The sequence below is a fragment of the Sapajus apella genome, unplaced genomic scaffold (genome assembly GCF_009761245.1).
Source record: "Sapajus apella isolate SASKATOON/1434 unplaced genomic scaffold, GSC_monkey_1.0 scaffold2, whole genome shotgun sequence".
In the NCBI taxonomy this organism is placed as follows: Eukaryota; Metazoa; Chordata; class Mammalia; order Primates; family Cebidae; genus Sapajus; species Sapajus apella.
Window position 1 is genome coordinate 48,227,526 of NW_022436942.1, and position 18,973 is coordinate 48,246,498.

The 18,973-nt window shown below is 36.4% G+C and overlaps 1 protein-coding gene and 1 long non-coding RNA gene across 9 annotated transcripts in view; both read right to left on the reverse strand.

Moving 5' to 3' along the window:
* Positions 1 to 465: 465 nt before the first annotated feature.
* Positions 466 to 12,705, reverse strand: LOC116564311. The gene is made up of 2 exons (XR_004274842.1): positions 10,183 to 12,705; positions 466 to 4,911 (listed from the first exon to the last, which is right to left on the reverse strand). It is a non-coding gene; the product is annotated as an uncharacterized LOC116564311 (long non-coding RNA).
* Positions 12,706 to 15,386: 2,681 nt separating this feature from the next.
* ATP2B1 (ATPase plasma membrane Ca2+ transporting 1) overlaps positions 15,387 to 18,973 on the reverse strand; it is a 119,330-nt gene continuing 115,743 nt past the window's right edge. For 7 of the 8 annotated variants that reach the window (XM_032297341.1, XM_032297369.1, XM_032297325.1 and 4 more), the window contains one exon: positions 15,393 to 18,639. In XM_032297341.1, the coding sequence (XP_032153232.1) occupies positions 18,328 to 18,639 (312 nt within the window). In that variant the 3' untranslated portion in view covers positions 15,393 to 18,327. Of the gene's footprint in view, positions 18,640 to 18,973 lie in introns of all 8 variants that reach the window. The other variant, XM_032297385.1, reaches the window with a different exon arrangement.

The window sequence follows — 18,973 nt, forward strand, 5'->3', positions numbered from 1 at the left end:
GGGTGTTAACTCCTAGGTCGTTGTGAGGCTTAATAATGTTGGCAAACTGCTTAGCACAGTTTTGCAATTTAGCAAGCCACATGCTAATTTTTGACAATTCTAGGATTGACGTTTTCATTTCAGATATGTGTGATCTTCATGGCTGAACCATGTTGTGTTACCAAAGACTCTGAATATTTTTCAAATAATTTATTTCCTTTAATTTTGGAAATATTACATATTAACTGCATAAAAATCTAGCTTTTAACTTTATGTTCTGTTCTGTTTAAGCTTTTCTAATAGTTTATAATTAGAAAACAAAAGTTAACCCTAGAAAAATCAGGGATGGAATCTTGAGCGAATCAAGTAAAGGGAAATTTTAATTTAGATATTATTCATCTTTGAAGTTAAAATTTTCATAGGTAGAATCTTTTAAATCATAGAATATGTTTAGTTTGTTTTGAGAAAGTAAAAGGAGTAAAAGTGTCACTTTTCTACATTCCTCTTTTATTGGCATGTCCTATATGCTCAACACTCATTCATTCATTCATTCACCAAATAATTACTGAGCAACAACTATGTTTTGAAGCCATGGAACAGGCCACAGGGGATTACACAATGTGAACAAGTGGATATAAACTCCACTTTCATGGGGGCTGGTAGTTTAGTGGGGTAGGTGGACAATTAAAGAATCCCACTCTAACAGTCCAGGTTTTTAATTGCAAAAGACAGAAACCAACTCTGGTTACCTCTGGAAGAGGTACTTTCAGAACACTGCTGTGTACCCACAGACACCACAGAGCATTTGAACCTATAAAATAGAGCATTACTAAGAGGGTATGGGCTCCTGAGCTGGGTTAAAACCTGGTCAGGGCATTCCTGTTGCCCTTGCTGAATACTGCCACTGAAATCACTGCCACCATAGGACATTAATGCAGCCATTGTGCTGTCTCCACCATGGCCATATGAACTGTAAGCTGCCCTTGCTCCTTTAATGCACTTGTTCTATATTCATCAACCAGCAGCAGTGTCCAATTGTCTGGGCTTATGTCTTAAGCCCATAGCCTTACTGTTGTGTTGAGGAGGGTAGGTATCTGACTTTTTGTTTTTCTGTGCTGGGATGTAGAAAATGCTGGCCAACTGTATTAGTATGTTCTCACGCTGCTATGAAGAAATATCTAAGGCTGGGTAATTTATAACAGAAAAAGGGTTAATTGACTCACAGTTCTGCATCACTGGGAGGCCTCAGGAAAATTATAATCATGGCCGAAGAGGAAACAAACATATTCTCTTCACGTGGTGGCAGGAGAGAGAAATGCTGAGCAAAGAGGCAAAAGCTCCTTCTAAAACCATCAGATCTCATGAGAACCCACTCACTATCACAAGAACAGCAGTGGGGTAACTGCCCCCAAGATTCGATTACCTCCCACCAGTTATCTCCCATGACACGTAGGGATTATGGGAACTGCAATTCAAAAGAGATTTGGGTCAGGACACAGCCAAACCATATCAGCAACCAAACAAATACAGTTAGCACCCACAATACACACACACACACACACACACACTCACTCACACACAATTATAATGATTGTTAAATGCTTTGAAGGGGCACTGGCATTGGGAGACAAGTTCAGCTGACTCACAACAAAAGTTCACTATACTCGGGGTACTTCAGTCTTCTCTCTAGGGCTTGAATTGCTGGTGACTGTCTCTGGTGTGTTTCTCATACCTCAGTCATTCCCAGGTTTCCTTCCCATGTGGCCATATTTGTGAGCCATCTGTATGCACATTTACAACTGCTCTATCTTAAATACATCTACTTTATATATCAGCCTATAAATGAAAAGCCAGGATCATTTGCCATAAATAGAAGGTAAAAGTAAGAATAAATGTAATGAAAGGAAATAAAGCTAGGAAGACTTAGCCAGATACTTTGCCAAAGGTTCTGAGGCTGGAGCACACTTTCAGCAAATGTTAGTTATTGAAAACATAACGGGAGCATGCAGCGATCTGATCCTTGACTTTACTGTCTAGTTTTTCTAAATTAAAAAACGATGGAAAAGGGACACACTTTTTCAAACTTCGTATTTTGGTGCTTTTAAAAATGCTCTCTGGGCATGATTTAAAATTACCTTTCATACCACTAGCAAGTACCATGTTCCATGCTTTAGGTGACAACTATTAGAAAGAATGTGATAAGTATTAGAAAGATATGGGATTAAAAATGGGCAAGGCTTTTGTTTGAATTTCAGCTCCCTCACTTATTAACTCTGTGATTTTCAGCACATTTGCTGAGCCTCACTATACTCATCTGTAAAAAGAATGCAATAATACTAATTTTCCTGATGTGTTAAATAGATCAGTATTGCCCAACTATATTTTGCATATGAGTCACCTGGTGGTCTTGTTAAAATGTGGATTCCAATTCCATAGGTCTGGAGTGAGGCCCGAGATTCTGCCTTTTTAATAACATCCTAGGTGATGCTGATGCTGCCATTTTGCGGATCACACGTTAACTCACAAGTGTATGATTCTCTGCTGTTGATATGGTAGCCATCAGCCACGTGGCAGTTGAGCCCTTTAAATGTGGCTATGGACCTATGAAAATCTTTTTTTTTCTTTTACTTAATTTCAATTTATTTTAAAAAGCTGACACTTCAGTTATTAAAAAGCAATTTTTAGTATACTTGAAACAACTTGTGAATCTATCTTTTCAGCTGTTAATTTTATAAAAATTAAATAACCAAATATGTATTTCTAATGAAAATTTAATGTTTGAATTGAGATATGCTATAAGTGTAAAATACCTGAGTTTGAAGATTCTGTTAAAAAGAATGCAAAATATCTTGTTAATAAATTTTCTATTGATTGCATGGTGAAATTATAATATTATGGATACGAGTTAAAATATATTATTGATTTTATCTATGTCTTTTTACTTTTTCAATGCAGCTACTAGAAAATTAAAAATTACTTATGTGGTTCACATTATATTCCAATTGGACCATTCAGGCATGGACCAGTAAGCATAGGGCCTGGCTCCCCTCTCAGGGCCTTCTTCCTGTCTAAATTGGGTGAGTGACCTCTGGCTGGAAAGATGAAGTGAGGTGGTGGAAAGAGACAAGGTTTCTTCCTTCCCTGCAGAAGGCTGTGGCAAAAAGCCAACATTCACAAGTTTTTCGGTTTACAGACTATTTCTTCTGTGGTGGGTTATTTCCACTGCATTCCGAAGCAGGCTCTGCTTTTTGAAGAGGTAAAAAAGAAACATGTCAGCAGTCTGAAGTGAACTGCTCAAAGCTGGCTCTCATAAGAAGATGCTCACTTTCCAAGAGTTAAGGGTCACAGCAAAGGGTCCTCTCAACCCCACCTCCTTGGCGACATTAAGGGGAGATAATTAAAACAGAATGGGCTCCTGCAAATGTGGTGCATTATCTCCTGGTTGACTCAGCAATTCCACAGGAGACTGAAAGTTTAATGTAGAGCAGTAGGAAAGACATCTGCAAATTTGACAATAACCACGAAGTTTGCAAAAAGAAGTATAAAGGAATGAAAGTTCTTTCTCATGTCATAAATTACTATATGGTATCCTTGCTTCCTCACTCTTGTTTAAAAAAAAAAGGTTTTTTTCCACCAACTCATTTAAATATTTATGTGTAGAATCAGACCTGGCAGCAAATTCAAAGAAAACTATTAAGGATGGCAAAAGTTCCTTCTGTATCAGAGGCCTTGAGACTCCAGGTCTCAATTCACCTTTCTAAATAGGAACTGACAGCCTTGAATAGAAAATCAGAGTTGGGGAGTGGAGGGGAGACTAAAATGTTTTTGAAGAATGTTTGACTACAAAGTAAACAGTCTGGATAGAAAATATTAAATCACATGCTGCCTCCACATTCCATAAAACTGTATATACACTAAAATGTACTAAACAGTTAAAAGACATGGATAAAAGAAATCATAAAACAATTTGAGTTTTGTGATGATCCAAACTTCATGGAATTAGTTGTGTTGGCGTTAAGACGGAGTTTTTTTTTTTTTCCTAATTATGTTAGATCTTGACATGAAGTTGTACAGATGGCATTGAAGACACAGAGATATTTATCTTTAAGCTTTCTTTTCCTTTCTGTCATCAGATTGACCCATGAGTACATATTTACTAAACATATTATTTATTTCAGGCATATTACTTCATTTTGCTAATCAAAATGTTATCAGTATTATTTTGCACAAAATAGCATGCTACTTATTATTCAAGATTTATTTTGCTTTAGATGACAGCAAAAGGAAAGTGAGCTTAGCAAATTCACAGCATAATCAAGATTGTAAGGGGAGAGGTTTAAATACTAGAAAACAACATGCCAAAAGCGCCCATTTATAAGCCAATGTTTCATTGTCAGTTTCCAAAATTTAGTATCAAACACAGCTACGTTCTCCATTTAAGTGATGTTTATATAACTAAAAGCAATACAATCCCCTATCTCAAAGAATCCGGTTAATCAGATAAGTCTTTCCCATTAGCTTGTGTTAGACAGATTTTTACTGTATTTTAAACAGCTGTAACTCAATAAATCTTGAAGAGTAGGGAATTCAGCACTATTGCTTACCTTATGAGTTTGTAGATCATGAAGAAATACTGTCTCTCCTGCTTCATTGTAGCAGCTGTTTTCAGTCTGGGCTCTCCATTTTTCCCATATAGCAAAACCTCGTCCGTCTCTCAATTCTTGTCCGTGGACTTTCTTTGATATTCTTTAACCCTGGGTCCCCAGGTTTGTTGAATTTAACCTTTCACCATACCCTGTTTGACATCATTATTGCACTTATTGTGGTATTATAATTGTTCCTGCATCAGTCTCAGATACGGGGAATTCTTTCTCATCTTGGTTCTCCATCTGCCTAGAATAGTTCCTGGATAGGGCAGACGTGCAATGGTTTCTGAAACAGAATCCAAAGCATCACTTTGAGTTAATAGAATAACAAGGCTGCTTGCTACTACAATGCTGCCTTGCCATTGCCACTCAACTTGGGTCTTCCACACTTGTCCCTTGGGTCTACTGTCATTTGATGCGCTTCCTGTTTAGCGTACACCATCTGCCTCTCTCTGATGGAGAAATGACTTCTCTGTTTACGCCCTTCTCTCCAATTATGAGGGTCTCACAGAAGAATGGCTTGGGCCACTGCTTATTATGCTTCATTTTGTAGCCCTTTTGGAAAGGAGGCAGACTTTACCATATAGCTGCAGAGGACATTAATCACACAGCATTTTAACTCTCACTTCTTTTCTCAGGGACAGCCTCATTGTGAACCAAGATCTTTTGCTCTCTTCCTCTCAACCAGTCTGGTCAGAGATTGATGGCTCATGCCTTGTGCCTTCATATATACATACTTTTTTCTTAAAGTGTTTCTTGTACCACTTTACAATTTAAATTGCAGTGGGCCATTTGAAATCCATCAACTGAATGGTAAATGTCTGAAACCTCAACTGCGTATAGTTCCAATGGTTTGGCTAGATATGAATTATGGTATACACACACAGAACACAAGCTTCCAAATAATACACCAAAATTTTAAGTCTGTGTGATGGGCTTAACAGTAGTTTTCTTTGTCATCATATACTTTGCCAATTTAATAGTGACCATAGATTTGGGCATGTTTCATAACAAATATAACACAAAATCTCCCATATAAAATGGTTTCCAATTCAATGCTGAAAGCAATGTTCCAAAATAGAAAGTGTAAAAAGTATAAAAAGCTAAAATGTTTTTAAAAGTAAAGCTATTAGCTATAATTTCTTTTGGGTTTATTTTCAAATGAATTCAATTAGTCTCACGGTAAATCTCAAAAAAGCTTTATCTTTTTTTGAGACAGAGTCTCAGTCTGTGGCCAAGGCTTGAGTGCAGTGACTTTAGTAGAGGCGGGGTTTCTCCATGTTGGCCAAGCTGATCTTGAACTCCTGACCTCAAGTGATCCACCCGCCTCAGCCTCCAAAAGTGCTGGGATTACAGGTGTGAACCATGAAGACTGGCCTCAAAAGAGTTTTATATTTTTATACATACTAATAATGCCTCAATTAGCACAGATCCAATTGTGAATTACCCATGTTACTTGCTTTCCAACTTATTTGGGCTGTTTCCCTTTCCAGCAACTGGAGAGGGGAAGAAAAGAATGCAGAAACAAAATAATTTAATTTGTTCATTTGTTATTTGCATTAAGTAATGTTTTGGAGAAGACTGAAAGTATCTACAAAAGTGAATCTATTATTTGTGGGTCTTCCAGTTCCACGGTTAATTGAGAGCCACTATGAAGTGTTTTCCTATAGCCCAAACCAAATTTACAACTTTCGGAAATGCCCAAATATAAGGGTCAAGGTTGTGTGGGTTTCAAGCTCTGCCCAGGTTCTTCAGTTTTGAGAAAAGGAAAATTAGTAACACAGAATTCAATACTTTTCAGATGACCTCATTAAATTTGCTACAAACACTGAGGCAAAACTAAAGCTTATTAAACTAAAAAGTTTCTTGAAATTGTCAGAAAGTGATAAAAATCTACTTTTAGAAAACCATGAGTTACATATGTAGTTTGTAGAGGGGAGCATTGTTGGAAGGTTTGTTTAAAGAGAATTTACACTCATTTTATTTAAAAATAAAAAATAAAACTTCTAAATACCAAATATAAGGACAACCCTCTACATCTAGATTAAGCCCTAACCTTACTTTTTTACCAGGATCCTGGGCATGTCATAATTTCTCAGAGATCTTAACTCACTCATCTATACCAGGAAAGGCGTTAGTCTTAACTGATTTGTCTATACCAGAAAAATATGACTGTCTGGTCCAAAGTGCTGGTTCCTTATGGCTCTAAAATTTTATAAGAGGTTACAGGTTCCACATAAATGCCTATAGGGTCAGGCAGGTACCATGAGTGAAGATGACCAGAGAGACAAGAATTTTTCTTTAAAGTATATCCTCATAAATTTTTCCTTATTTCACATTTGATAGCAACAAAAATATTTCACTTTCCTACCATGACTGAAACAATAATAAATGATTACCAACACTGATATATGACAGTGGCACAGAGATCATAAGGAGTGCTGGGATAGTGGCAAACTAGAGAGGGTAGGAAAAGCACTAAGTTATTGTTATTATATGGGAATGAAGGCCTAATGCTGCCAGATGTCAAAAAGTGTGGATGTCTTTGGTGAAATCCAATTTTCTATGTAGGCAATCAATGAAAAACATAAAAGAAAAGAAAAAAAAAGACAAATCTTGTGAGGTATTACCATTCTGGCCAAGTCAAGCACATCGATGGATTAGATAGGACTCACATGCCACTAGTTTACAATACCTGATTTACTTTGCCTCCCTCATCGTACTAGGAGCAGCACATATTAAATAACTTGCTAGTCGTAGTCAATGAAAGTTTTTTTTTGTTTTTGTTTTTGTTTTTTTTTTTTGAGACAGAGCCTCACTCTGTTCCTCACTCTGTTGCCCAGGCTGGAGTGCAGTGGTGTGATCTCAGCTCACTGCAACCTCTACCTCCCATGTTCTAGCGATTCTCCTGCCTCAGCCTCCTGACTGGCTGGGATTACAGGTGCATGCCATCATATCTGGCTAATTTTTGTATTTTTAGCAGAGACAGGGTTTTGTCATGTTGTCCAGGTTGGTCTTGAACTCCTGACCTCAGACAATCTGTCTGCCTTGGCCTCCCAAAGTGTTGGGATTACAGGTGTGAGCCACCGCACCAGGCCAAAAGTTCTTTTCTTTCTTACCACAGTATGTTTACTGAGTCTGTTTTACAGGCTATCCTGTACTAGGATTTCCTGACTCTTCATCTTATTTGTTCATCGCAATGCTAATGCGATGAACATTAGGCAGATAAACTGTTAGCTTCATTTTACAGATGAAAGATAAAGTTCATAGAGACTGAATAACGTGTTCTGACTCACACAACTAACATGCAGCATTAAATCTAGAATACTGACATGGAAATATTTACAATATTATGCTGAATGAAAAGAGCAGGCTATAAAATGTATGATTTTTAAAGTTTTAAAAAACATTTTAAATAACTGCATGTTATTTCATCATGAAGATACACTAAAATAGTGTTAAACAAGCTTCGATTATTACTTATTTTGCTATTAAAATCATGTAGGAAAGCATTTTTTAAAAGAACTTGATTTCATTCATTTATTTAAAATCATTAACTGATCACCTGTCATTTTATTAGATGCTGTTCTCAAAGGGATGTCTGACTCACAATGTATTTCTGGGGAGTAAAGTTTATACTTCAGAAAAAAAGAAAGAAAAAAGCCACAGGGCTTTGAAATTTAAGCAGGTATTCAGATTAGCCACAGACATTTTTAAGATACTTAAGCAATCACCTTTGAATCAATGATCATGTCCCCAGTTACATCCTCAGTCTCCTGGACTTCAGGCGAAAAAAGGTAGGCTTCCGCCAAACAGCTTAGTCTGGAGAATTGCACAAGGGATTGCAGCAGTTTTCTTTGCTAGAGGCTTTATTGAGATTAACTTTTGAGAGTTACTCTTATTAGAATATACTTGGGAACCTCCTTGTCACCTACACGATGAGAAAAAGTGGCTCTGCATCTTTTCTCAATTTTCCACTTGTCATAGCAGGATTCTAAATTTCACAATTTCAAAATAACAGCTGCCAGGTTGCAGACAGAGGGATACAGACACATTGGAGAATAAGGATAGAAATGACGATAGAACTTGAATCATTTTTTAATTTTTATTTTTTTTGAGACAGTCTTGCTGTTGCCCAGGCTGAAGTGCAGTGGCACAATCTTGACTCACTTGTAACCTCCGCTTTCTGGGTTCAAGCGATTCTTATTAAGCTAATTTTTTTGCATTTTAGTAGAGACAGGGTTCCAAAGTGCTAGGATTACAGGCGTGAGCCACTGCTCCCGGCCCAGATTGCTCTTAATTATAGTGGGATGGCAGGCCTGTATACCAAGTCTATCCCTGGTAAATGGGGACATATGGGCACCCCACTAGGATGTTCTATGTTCTTGAAGAACAGCTGTAGAAACTGGAGATGTTGAGCAAGGAAGAGAAGATGGGAATGAAGTTTGGGGGCTGAGGGACTTGCAAGGTACCTTTATGTACCTGAAAAACTGCAAAGAACTGGTTTAATAGGATTTTGAAAGTTAAGAGTCACTGGACCAAGCTATTTTTGATTTACCATTTCAGATACAGTGAAATGGTCATGAGTTTGGTTGTTGAACAATTCTGGATTCAAATCCCAGATGATACGAACTAGCTATGTGGTCACAGGCAACCTCTTAACTTCTTTATTGTAAGAGAGGGGTAGACTTGTAATGACTTACTGAGGTAAAATACAAAAGCAAGAAACCCAGAATAGGGGCTCAACAAATCAGTTTGTGCACTGTAACTATAGTTAGATATGGTACAGGAACAGACTGCCAGTTGGGTATGCTATGGGATCTTTTAGGGGTTAACTGGATGGTTGGAGCCAATATTTTTTGATCAATTTGACTTAGAAATTGTTCTTAGAGACAACAACAAAAAAATCAACTAGTAATTTTTCCCAGGCACAAGGTGATTTTATATGAACATCTAATTTTAAAGATGTTTACTCTTACTTAAATGATTAATATTCATCATAAAATCTGACATTTTCCTGCCAAGTGATACATGCTGTTTACTTTCAACTATGCCAAAAAGTACAATATATTAGAAATAAACTTTAAAAAGGCATATTGCTTGATTTTGATACTGTATCTATAGACTAGATGGCTTTGGTCACAGGCCAGGGGGCAAAAAATATGTAGAGAGGCTAGAATTTAAAAGTAAACTTTCATGACCTGATTTTGAAATCCTTTCATTTTGCTTTCATAAGACCAACTAGTTTTTGTTTTAAATTTGGTCATAATTTCCTTTTTTTAAAAAAATGAGATGAAGACATTTTTAACCTGGTATAAATAAACTTCCACCAAAAATTTAAGTTTTTAGTAACAATAAACTAAAACAAAAACAAAAAACCAAAAAACTAGGCTTGGCAGGGCAGAGTGGCTCACACTTGTAATCCCAGCACTTCAGGAGGCTGAGATGAGAGGAATGTTTGAGGCCAGGAGTTTGAGAACAGCCTGGGCAACATAGTGAGACTCCCTCTCTATAAAAAGTAAAAAAAAAAAAGTTGGCTGGGTATGGTGGCACGCACCTGTTGTCCTAGCTACTCGGCTGAGGCAGGAGGATCACTTGAGCTCAGAAGTTCGAGGCTGCAGTGAGCTAGAACTGTACCCTGTCTCTAAAAAGAAGAACAAAAACCAAAGTTTAATATACTGACCTGTGTACTTTAACGCTCATTAACTTCTTGCATTTCATCATTGTGTTCTCAATGCTTCCCTGTTTCACTCAGTAGTTCCCTAGGTGTGGCCACATATTAGAATCATTGGAAATTTTTTAAGCAACAGTGCTCACTCAAGCCACACCCTCGACCACAATGCTTGAGCTGGGAGCCTGGTACCAGTATGTTTTACAGTTCTCCCTAGTGACGCCAATGTACAGCAATGTTTGGGAAGTACTGATCTACCCCATGGATCATTATGGGAATGAAGATATGACGAGGAACAAAAGAGCAATGAAAGCTGGGTAATGGTCCCAAACCATCAGAGTAGCTCTAGCGTTCAGTTAAATGATAAATAATAAAAAACTGAGTGACTGGATCACTAGCACACTCATTTATTTACCACCCAGAAGATAGCAAGCTGCTTCTTTTTAGAAGGTAAAAAGATTCTATTATTGACTAAAAACAGAAAAAATGGAAATGGATGCAAATACTATTATTCTAATGAGATGAATTTCCTGGGTAGCCATCATAATGCCTGGTATTTATGACCCGGTTGGGACTTGAGGGTCTTTTTCAACTTTGGAAATTTTTATTTAAGCCAAACATCCTGGGGTAGACAGAACGGTTCTTCACAGAATTGTTTCAGTTGCCCAGTCAATAGGCTTACCATGCACTGTGCTTTATAATTGTTAAAAGTGTTTTCACACTTTCAAGTTCATCTTAACTTCTAAAGCAGGGCAGAAATTGCAATACTCATATCCTGTTGAGAAAACTGAGAGCTCAAGATATTAAAAGCTGGTATAAGAGTTGGAACCATTTAGAACCCAGTTCTGGTGAACTGCTAGTTCTAAAGTGTGCCTCTTCCTACACCTCAAGAGATCCACTCTTTGAGCCTCAACACCTTCTCCTGGAGAGGTGATTTTCCTTTGGAAAAAAACCAGCACTTTTTTTTTTTTTTAACATATCTGTTGCGTCGAGGAAGGAGAGGCAGGGTGGTGCAAGCACTGTGAAGAGATGTAAGTACAAAAGGGGCCTTGAGGAATTTACAGGAGCAGGAAGAACATGTGAACACATAATGTGCTGATAGCAATGGAAAAAGAGAAGCAAGTGACAACTATGTGAGGTTAGAGTTGTTAAGGAGCAAATGAAGAGCCATTCATAGCTTCGTTGAGGTATCTGCTCCAGTTGGCCACCTCACTCCTGCTGTGACTGACCTAGATGGCTTTGCCTTCTTCAGGTTATGTTACCTTGGTACCCAAACCTGAACCACCTTCAACTTCATACCTGTCCTCAGCTTTACAGCATCTCAGTCTTGCTGGTGACCAAAATGTATACTCATGTCCTGGTTTTCCTCACTGATGCTCAAACTAGCCTTTGTCTCTTATTCTTTTCAGGAACATTCCTCATTGCATTTATTCCAAACCTTCATATGTCCCTCAAGGTCAGGATTCAGCACTCTAGAATGCACCTTTTCCATTCTCACTGTCAACAAAACCTATAGTTTTTCCACACTTTAGTAGACATCTGCCTCCTCTTGTCATTTTGTTTCTGACTTTAGGTACCAAAGAGCAGGATTTTACATGTATCTATATTAAACTATTGTTTTAGTCATCTCATCACATATCAGTTTGACTCCTGATTTTGTCATCTGGTTTATACTCAACCCTTCTCAGCTTAATGCTGCCCAAGACAGTGACGAGCTTTCCTTCTATTTCCTTATTGAAACAACTGTTTTACAGAAAATCTGGAAGACATGAACAAGACAGACCTACAAACACTGCTTTGAAACCACTAACAGACTGATATTTAATCCAATCATTCAGCCAATTAAGGGATCACCTAATTAAATGTTCTTTTATTCTACACATATCCAACAAATCCAAAAGTAGATGATGCCTTGAAATGCCATCAACTAGGTTTCCTGCTTTGCTATATTTCGTCTATGCTTTCAAGTACTGTTTCTTTTCTATTCTCTTCACTTTTGCTGTTAGCCTAGTCGATTCCCCCTATACCTCAGGCCTGTACAATTCAAAGTCTTAACTGGTGTCTACATCTCTACCCTCAGTCTCTTCAACCACCAGTCCATCTAACACATCCAAAACCTTCCCAATTCACCACTTTGCCCACCTTCCCTCCAGGAGAATGTTTTAAGATACTTTTTCTTAGCAAAGATATCTTTAAGATTATAAAAATCAGCACCTAATTTTTACAGACCAAGGGGAACCACTTATAAAGCAAACATTAATATAAAATGGCATCAAGACAGGTTAAAAATGGCTACAGTTTTCTTATTTTAAAAACGGATCATTTAAAATCCAATGTGCCAGTAGGGCTAAATATTATAGCATTAAGAATTTTGAATGGCCGGGCATGGTAGCTCATGAGGTCAGGAGATTGAGACCATCCTGGTCAACATGGTGAAACCCCGTCTCTACTAAAATACAAAAAATTAGCCAGGCATGGTGGTGCGTGCCGGTAGTCCCAGCTACTCGGGAGGCTAAGGCAGGGGAATCACTTGAACCTGGGAGGTGGAGATTGCAGTGAGCCAAGATTGCGCCACTGCATTCCAGCCTGGTAACAAAGTGAAGGCTTGTCTAAAAAAAAAAAAAGATTTTTCATCGAGGAAAATACTCTTTAAGAACAAAATAATTGAAAGTAAAACACCCTATTCTTTAGTCTCACAAGTTCCAAAACCAAAAAATACAGAGTATCTCACTAATGTTATATTTATTCATTCCAAATTATTTAGGAAACAAAGCAACAGGTTAAATTAACGGGCTATCTGTAAGACTTTGAATCATGTACCCATCTTAAAAAAGCACAAAATGATGAAATTCTCTACTCAAAATATGCTATTAAAAGCACCATTCTACTGAGTTTATCTTTGACTCTTCAGCTAGAGGAAGTCTGATCATGAGGAAAGCCTGGAACATACATCTTAATAGGTGATTCTGCCTCAGTCTTTTGACTTATCCTCCAGGAAGGTTGTGAAGATTCTTAAAGATCCTCTCAGAAGCATTTGATACCAGAAAAGTGCAATAAAGGAAATACTTAAGAGTTTAACAGACATTTTAACTGTTCAAAAATCTGGGCCTTGATTCAGGTTAACAAGATGCTAGTCCTGCAGTAAAGACCAGTGGCTACTGGTTTGGCCTCTTGAAATGGTCTGCCTCAAGTGTGAATCCCAGCTCTACTACCTAATCATGTGACCTAGAGCAAGTTACCTGAACTCCCTAAGCCAATTTCCCTGCTGTAAAACGGCAGAATGTTTACCGTGTTGTTTACATAATCCATGTAAAGTGTTTAGTATGTATCAAGTACTCTATAATTACTAATTTATGTTGAGACAATATCCCTTTTAATAACTAGGGAACGTTATCAGTGCTTATATCTAATGATCTGAAAACTGATTTGGAAAAAATGTGGTCTTTATAACCCTGAATTAAGAGAATCCCACGGATTCCCTGCCCTGAACCCAAACCCAGACTGTATGTTACTGATTTGGGAACTTGTTTTCCTAGGATGTAGTGGTGGTTAAGGAGGTTGTGCCAGAGACTGATGCTGTATAAGCACACATGCACATTTTTTTAACACTGATTCCCTACTTTGGAGCCATTACACTATACTGTTCAACAATGACACCTTGAACTAACATAAACATGTCTACTAAAATACTTTAGTAGGAAAAATGTTAAACAGTTCTTTGATGTAAAGCATAAAAGCAAACTCTCAACGGAGAGTTTAAGGGGTCAAGCTATCAATCGGCTGAGAAAGAAACTACCTGAATAAAGGTAATTTCTTTTCTTTGAGACAGGGTCTTATCTGTTGCCCAGGCTAGAGTGCAGTGGTATGACCACAGCTCACTATAGCCTCTATCTCTTGGGTTCAAAAGATCCTCTCACCTCAGCCACCCTGGGAATGAGGACTACCCACGTGCACCACCACTAGATAATTTTTAATTTTTATTTGTATTGAGATAGGGATCTAGTTTTGTTGCTCAGTTTGCCCTCAAATGATTGTCCAGCCTTGGCCTCCCCAGTGCTGGGATTATAAGCATGAGCCACAGTTCCTGGTCTGGTAATTTCCTTTGTGACACATATTGATAAGAAAAGTACAGAAACAACTACCAACTTATCTGAGCACATTAAACATTTTTTTACGGTATAAAAACACTTATTCTAAAAGAAAGATTATTTTTCAGATTTTTAGTGAGGTGGTATAATTACATCATTAAGAGTATCTTTTATTCTGGTCTACAAATGAGTGTTAACAGAGTAATTAAAAAAGACAAAAGTTGATGGGGGTTTGAGCATAAGAGTCTTAGAGTAGCACAGGTTAAAGAAAGAAGGCAGCTGCAATAAGACACAATCTTAAAGGCATGGGGAAAGAACAGTCAACATGCAAAGGCTTAAAGACACTCCCCTTTCTTCCTCAGCTAATTTTTACAAAGAGAACTTAATTCAAAATTCAATTCTAATACATAATACATATATAAAACCCAATTTGACAAAATGGAAAGTATCTTTCATGTCACAAATACGGTACTTAAGTATACTCAATAATTTACTAATGATTCACAGTAACTGAAAAATATGGTATTCATTGTCATTTAAAGTTTACTTAGTATTTCAACAAAGTTGCTAATTTATATTAATAGTTTATGATAAAAACCAACTAAGGGTAATTTTATTAATTTTTACCATAGAGTTAATTCAGATAACTGGTATTGACAAGCATGGATAATTTAATGGAAAAAAAAAAAAAAAAAAGCTCTTACATGTAATGTGAAAAACTAATCTGTTCTAAAACCAGATTACACTCCCACAGACTGCAGAAATGATCTACTGTGCTATAAGGGTTGAAGACAGTGGGTAGGAGAGTAGGGACAATGTACCCACTTCTCATTTTAGAGGCAAGATCATGCATATTATTAGAACAGTGACTCACTGTAACACAACCATAACATTTCAAGTACATTATAGAATTTTCAATTAATTTTTTTAAACTTCAAGTAGAAAAAAGTAATTCTAAAATATTTTCAAATCAGTATCAATATTCAAAAAGTTCAGTCCCCATTCAGAAACAGATAAACAGTATATTTATTAAATGAGTTAAGACAAATAAACTTTACAAATAGACAAATAATAAAAGGCTCAGTGGCTAAAATAGATGGTAAGCATCATTGAAAGAAATCAACACCATCACGGTATCTCAGTTGGCTTACACGTGTAAAAAGAAAATTTTCAAAGAGCAATTTCACAGAAATGAAGCCAGTTTTTTTCTTATAAACAAATCACCAATTCTTGGTTCAAAACTGACATCTGTTATGAAAATTACCATATCACATATTTGTAAGATGACAAGGAGTAACTCATCTTCAAAGTGCAAGTAAGTCTATTTACAACCACAAAAAAGGCAATGATGAAGAGAAAAGGATTTTTTAAAAATATACAAAGATTAAAAACATTTGGGATGCAAAATTAAACAATTTTTTGGTTAGAGGATAAAAGCGAAAAAGTGATTGAATTACAGATTTCAGCTATACATACTATATGATGGGATCCAAGATCTTTAACAGCTTGCTTGCATTTTTTTTTTCTACTTACATAATGCTCTGGAAATTTCTGGTAGAAATTATAGTGTCTCAAAGAGAGAAATACACACTAAGCATGTCTTGCTACTACTTCATGGATGTCGTAAGACCCGTTTATGAATTAGAGTTGGTGTAGAAAGCCATTGCCTTGAGTTGAAAAATGAATACTGTAAAAGCTCAATACAAATCCTCCAAAGCACATGCACTTCTAAATCTTTTGGTAATTACATTCATATTTAAGCATAACCAAAATAAAAAAGAAACCTGAAAACATTTCCCTTTTCTCTATTCCCTATGCCTTGTGGGCTCTCCAGTTGATAGGGTCAATTATTAGAGTTGAAAGGGTTCTTCAAGATAGTCCGCCACCCTTATTTAGGGTAAATGATTTTCCCAAGATCATGCAGCACATTAATGGCAAAACCAAGACTAGAAACCAGGTCTTGACTCCTAGTCTAATATGCTTTCCAGCATATCATGCTACCTCTTTTTTTACAGTATGATTCACTATAAATACCTGATGAATAAATGTACAATTACAAATGCTGACAGAGCCAATGTGTTTCTAAGACTTGCAGAGGATTACTGCAAAGATTTGATGGAGAGAAAAGATTTCCCCCACCCACCAAAAATATCAAGCACCATCAACTAAATGTTTCTTTGCTGGGTCAGCACTCTCAGTTATCCTAGTAGTCCTCGTAAACTTTATGTCAGCCTGAGGATTGTATATCTTGTGAAATCTGGGCCCTAACACATGCCAGTTTCTAAAGAGTAAAGACAGAGGCAAAAAAGGGAAGAAGGTAGACAAAGGAAAGAAAAAGAGAGCTAAAGAATCCAATTGGCTTAGAAATGGGCATTCTAACATATGGTTAATTACTACATCTAAATATATCATTTTAGAACTTTTTCATGCAATCTCATTTTATCTAATCTGTTATTTGGCCACTTAAGAATTAAAATAAACGTATCAAAGACAATGGTCATCATTATTAATTTTTTTTTTTTTTTAACCTGTGAGGCTAGTTTAGACAAACTAAATTCTACTAAGAGTTTGTCAAATGGCAAAATTGTGTTAATTTTCTTAATCTGATTCTATCAGGTTACCAGCAAGGAATTTAAGCGATACTTCATGGGGCTGTTACCATCTTGAAATTCATTCCAATTGTGGTCAAAGAGAACAGACTAATGCACTATATATGTGGAATTGAGAAAAGAAGCTGAAATGTCTTTTAAAAAAACATTGCCATAAATTTATTTAATAAAAGGGCATATTTATTTATGTTTACAAACAAGTTTCAAAAACAAAAGGAAAACATGTATGCTTCTACTTATTAACCTTTTTCAAAATGTCAACAGCCCTCATGCTGTGTGAAGGTCTCTAAAGATTAGAAAAATCAATACAGTTCACTCACAGTTCACCAAGACATCACTGAACTAACATGTTTAGACAAAAACAAAAAGGACTAAGGTTCTCTTGTAGTTTGATAGTTTGATTTAATTTGATTTGCCTGAAATAACAAAAGCATTTCAAGCATCTTTCATTGTGTAGTTGATGTCCTGCATTAAACAATCTACTAAATTCTGAACAAAAGGTTATTAGCAAGTTTTCAAAAATTTTAAAAATTAAACAGTTGCTTCAAAACCATTAAGTAGTAAATGTATTTAAGAAACTAATTAGGACAGATGTCATAACTTCATTAGAACACCACTGCTCAGGTTTTTTTGTTTTGTTTTGTTTTTTCATTTTTTTTAAACAAAGCATTAGTGTTATCTATTTGGCTATTAGTATTAGCAATTTATCTACAATATTTAACAAGGTAAATTGTAGGCAAAAATTTAGTACAGTTTCAATAGAAACACCCCCCCCTTTTTTTTTTTTCCTGAAAATACAGCAGTATTTGAAGGACTAATTTTTCTCTGCATCAGTTATAAGGAAGCTTCCCATCTATAACAGGAACAAAAAAAGTATCTACAAACCTTGTAAACAGATCTGTATCATTTATAAACATAAATAATCCAAATTATTAACAGCCAACAGCAGAAATTAAAGTATCAATTCAATGATCCAGGGCTCTTTGTCTTGCCCAGCTTTACTCCTCCCTCTCTCCCATCCAGGGCTGAGATAAACTAAAGCTCTGCTAATACACTGTTCAGGACCATGCCTGGGTACTACTGATGATCCACGGGTCGCTTACGCTGAGTTACTGTTTATCTGTCAGTTCATTTCTCCCACCCCCCAAAAAGCACCCTCAGTCTGGCAGAAAGCTTTGCTTTTTTTTAAAAAAATAAATCTACATTCGTACAAGTGTGTCTTCTGTTGAAGTCCAAAGACAAGAATACTAGCTTGTCCATCACAATATGTGAAAAGACCCAGTTTCAATTTGTTTCTTCACAATGCAGCTAGTGTGTTAACATTCAGCTTACAATCAGAGTGATGTTTCCAAACTATGTAGTGGGCTTCCTGGGGATGAAGAGGTAGCAGACTTGTTCATTTCTATTGTAAGGTGAATTCCACTGTCAACAGCATTGTTATTTTTGTTGGGAGAGGGTGGAGGACTGGAGTTACGTTTTGTAGGAGCATCATCTTCAGCATCAGTGTCATCAATAAGGGGGATATGAGGCTCTGAATCTTCTATCCTAAACTCAGGATGTGTCATAAAGTTGTGAATCGAACTTCTTGATTCCGGTTTTTCTAATCCTTCATATAAAGAACTACGAAATGCATTCACCACTCGAATCTGTAAACATCAGAAAACACAGAAAGATGTCAGTACACTATTAACAACTTAAAAATGTTTCATTTATGAGTTTGAATCCACAAACAGCTAGGTATGAGTGAATCATATTTGCATGTAATGCAGTGGAACTTGCAATACACTGTAAAAAAAATGAATATTTTAGTAAGACACTACAGAACAACAAAACCACATACTCTAAGAATTAAGAGGTATAGAATTCAAAGTAATATTAAGAAAATCTCATTGTCATTGGCTAAAAATTTAATAGCCATTTTATAGGATTTTTTCCCTAAAAGAACAAAATCAAACAAAAAAACAAAACAAAAACTTAATC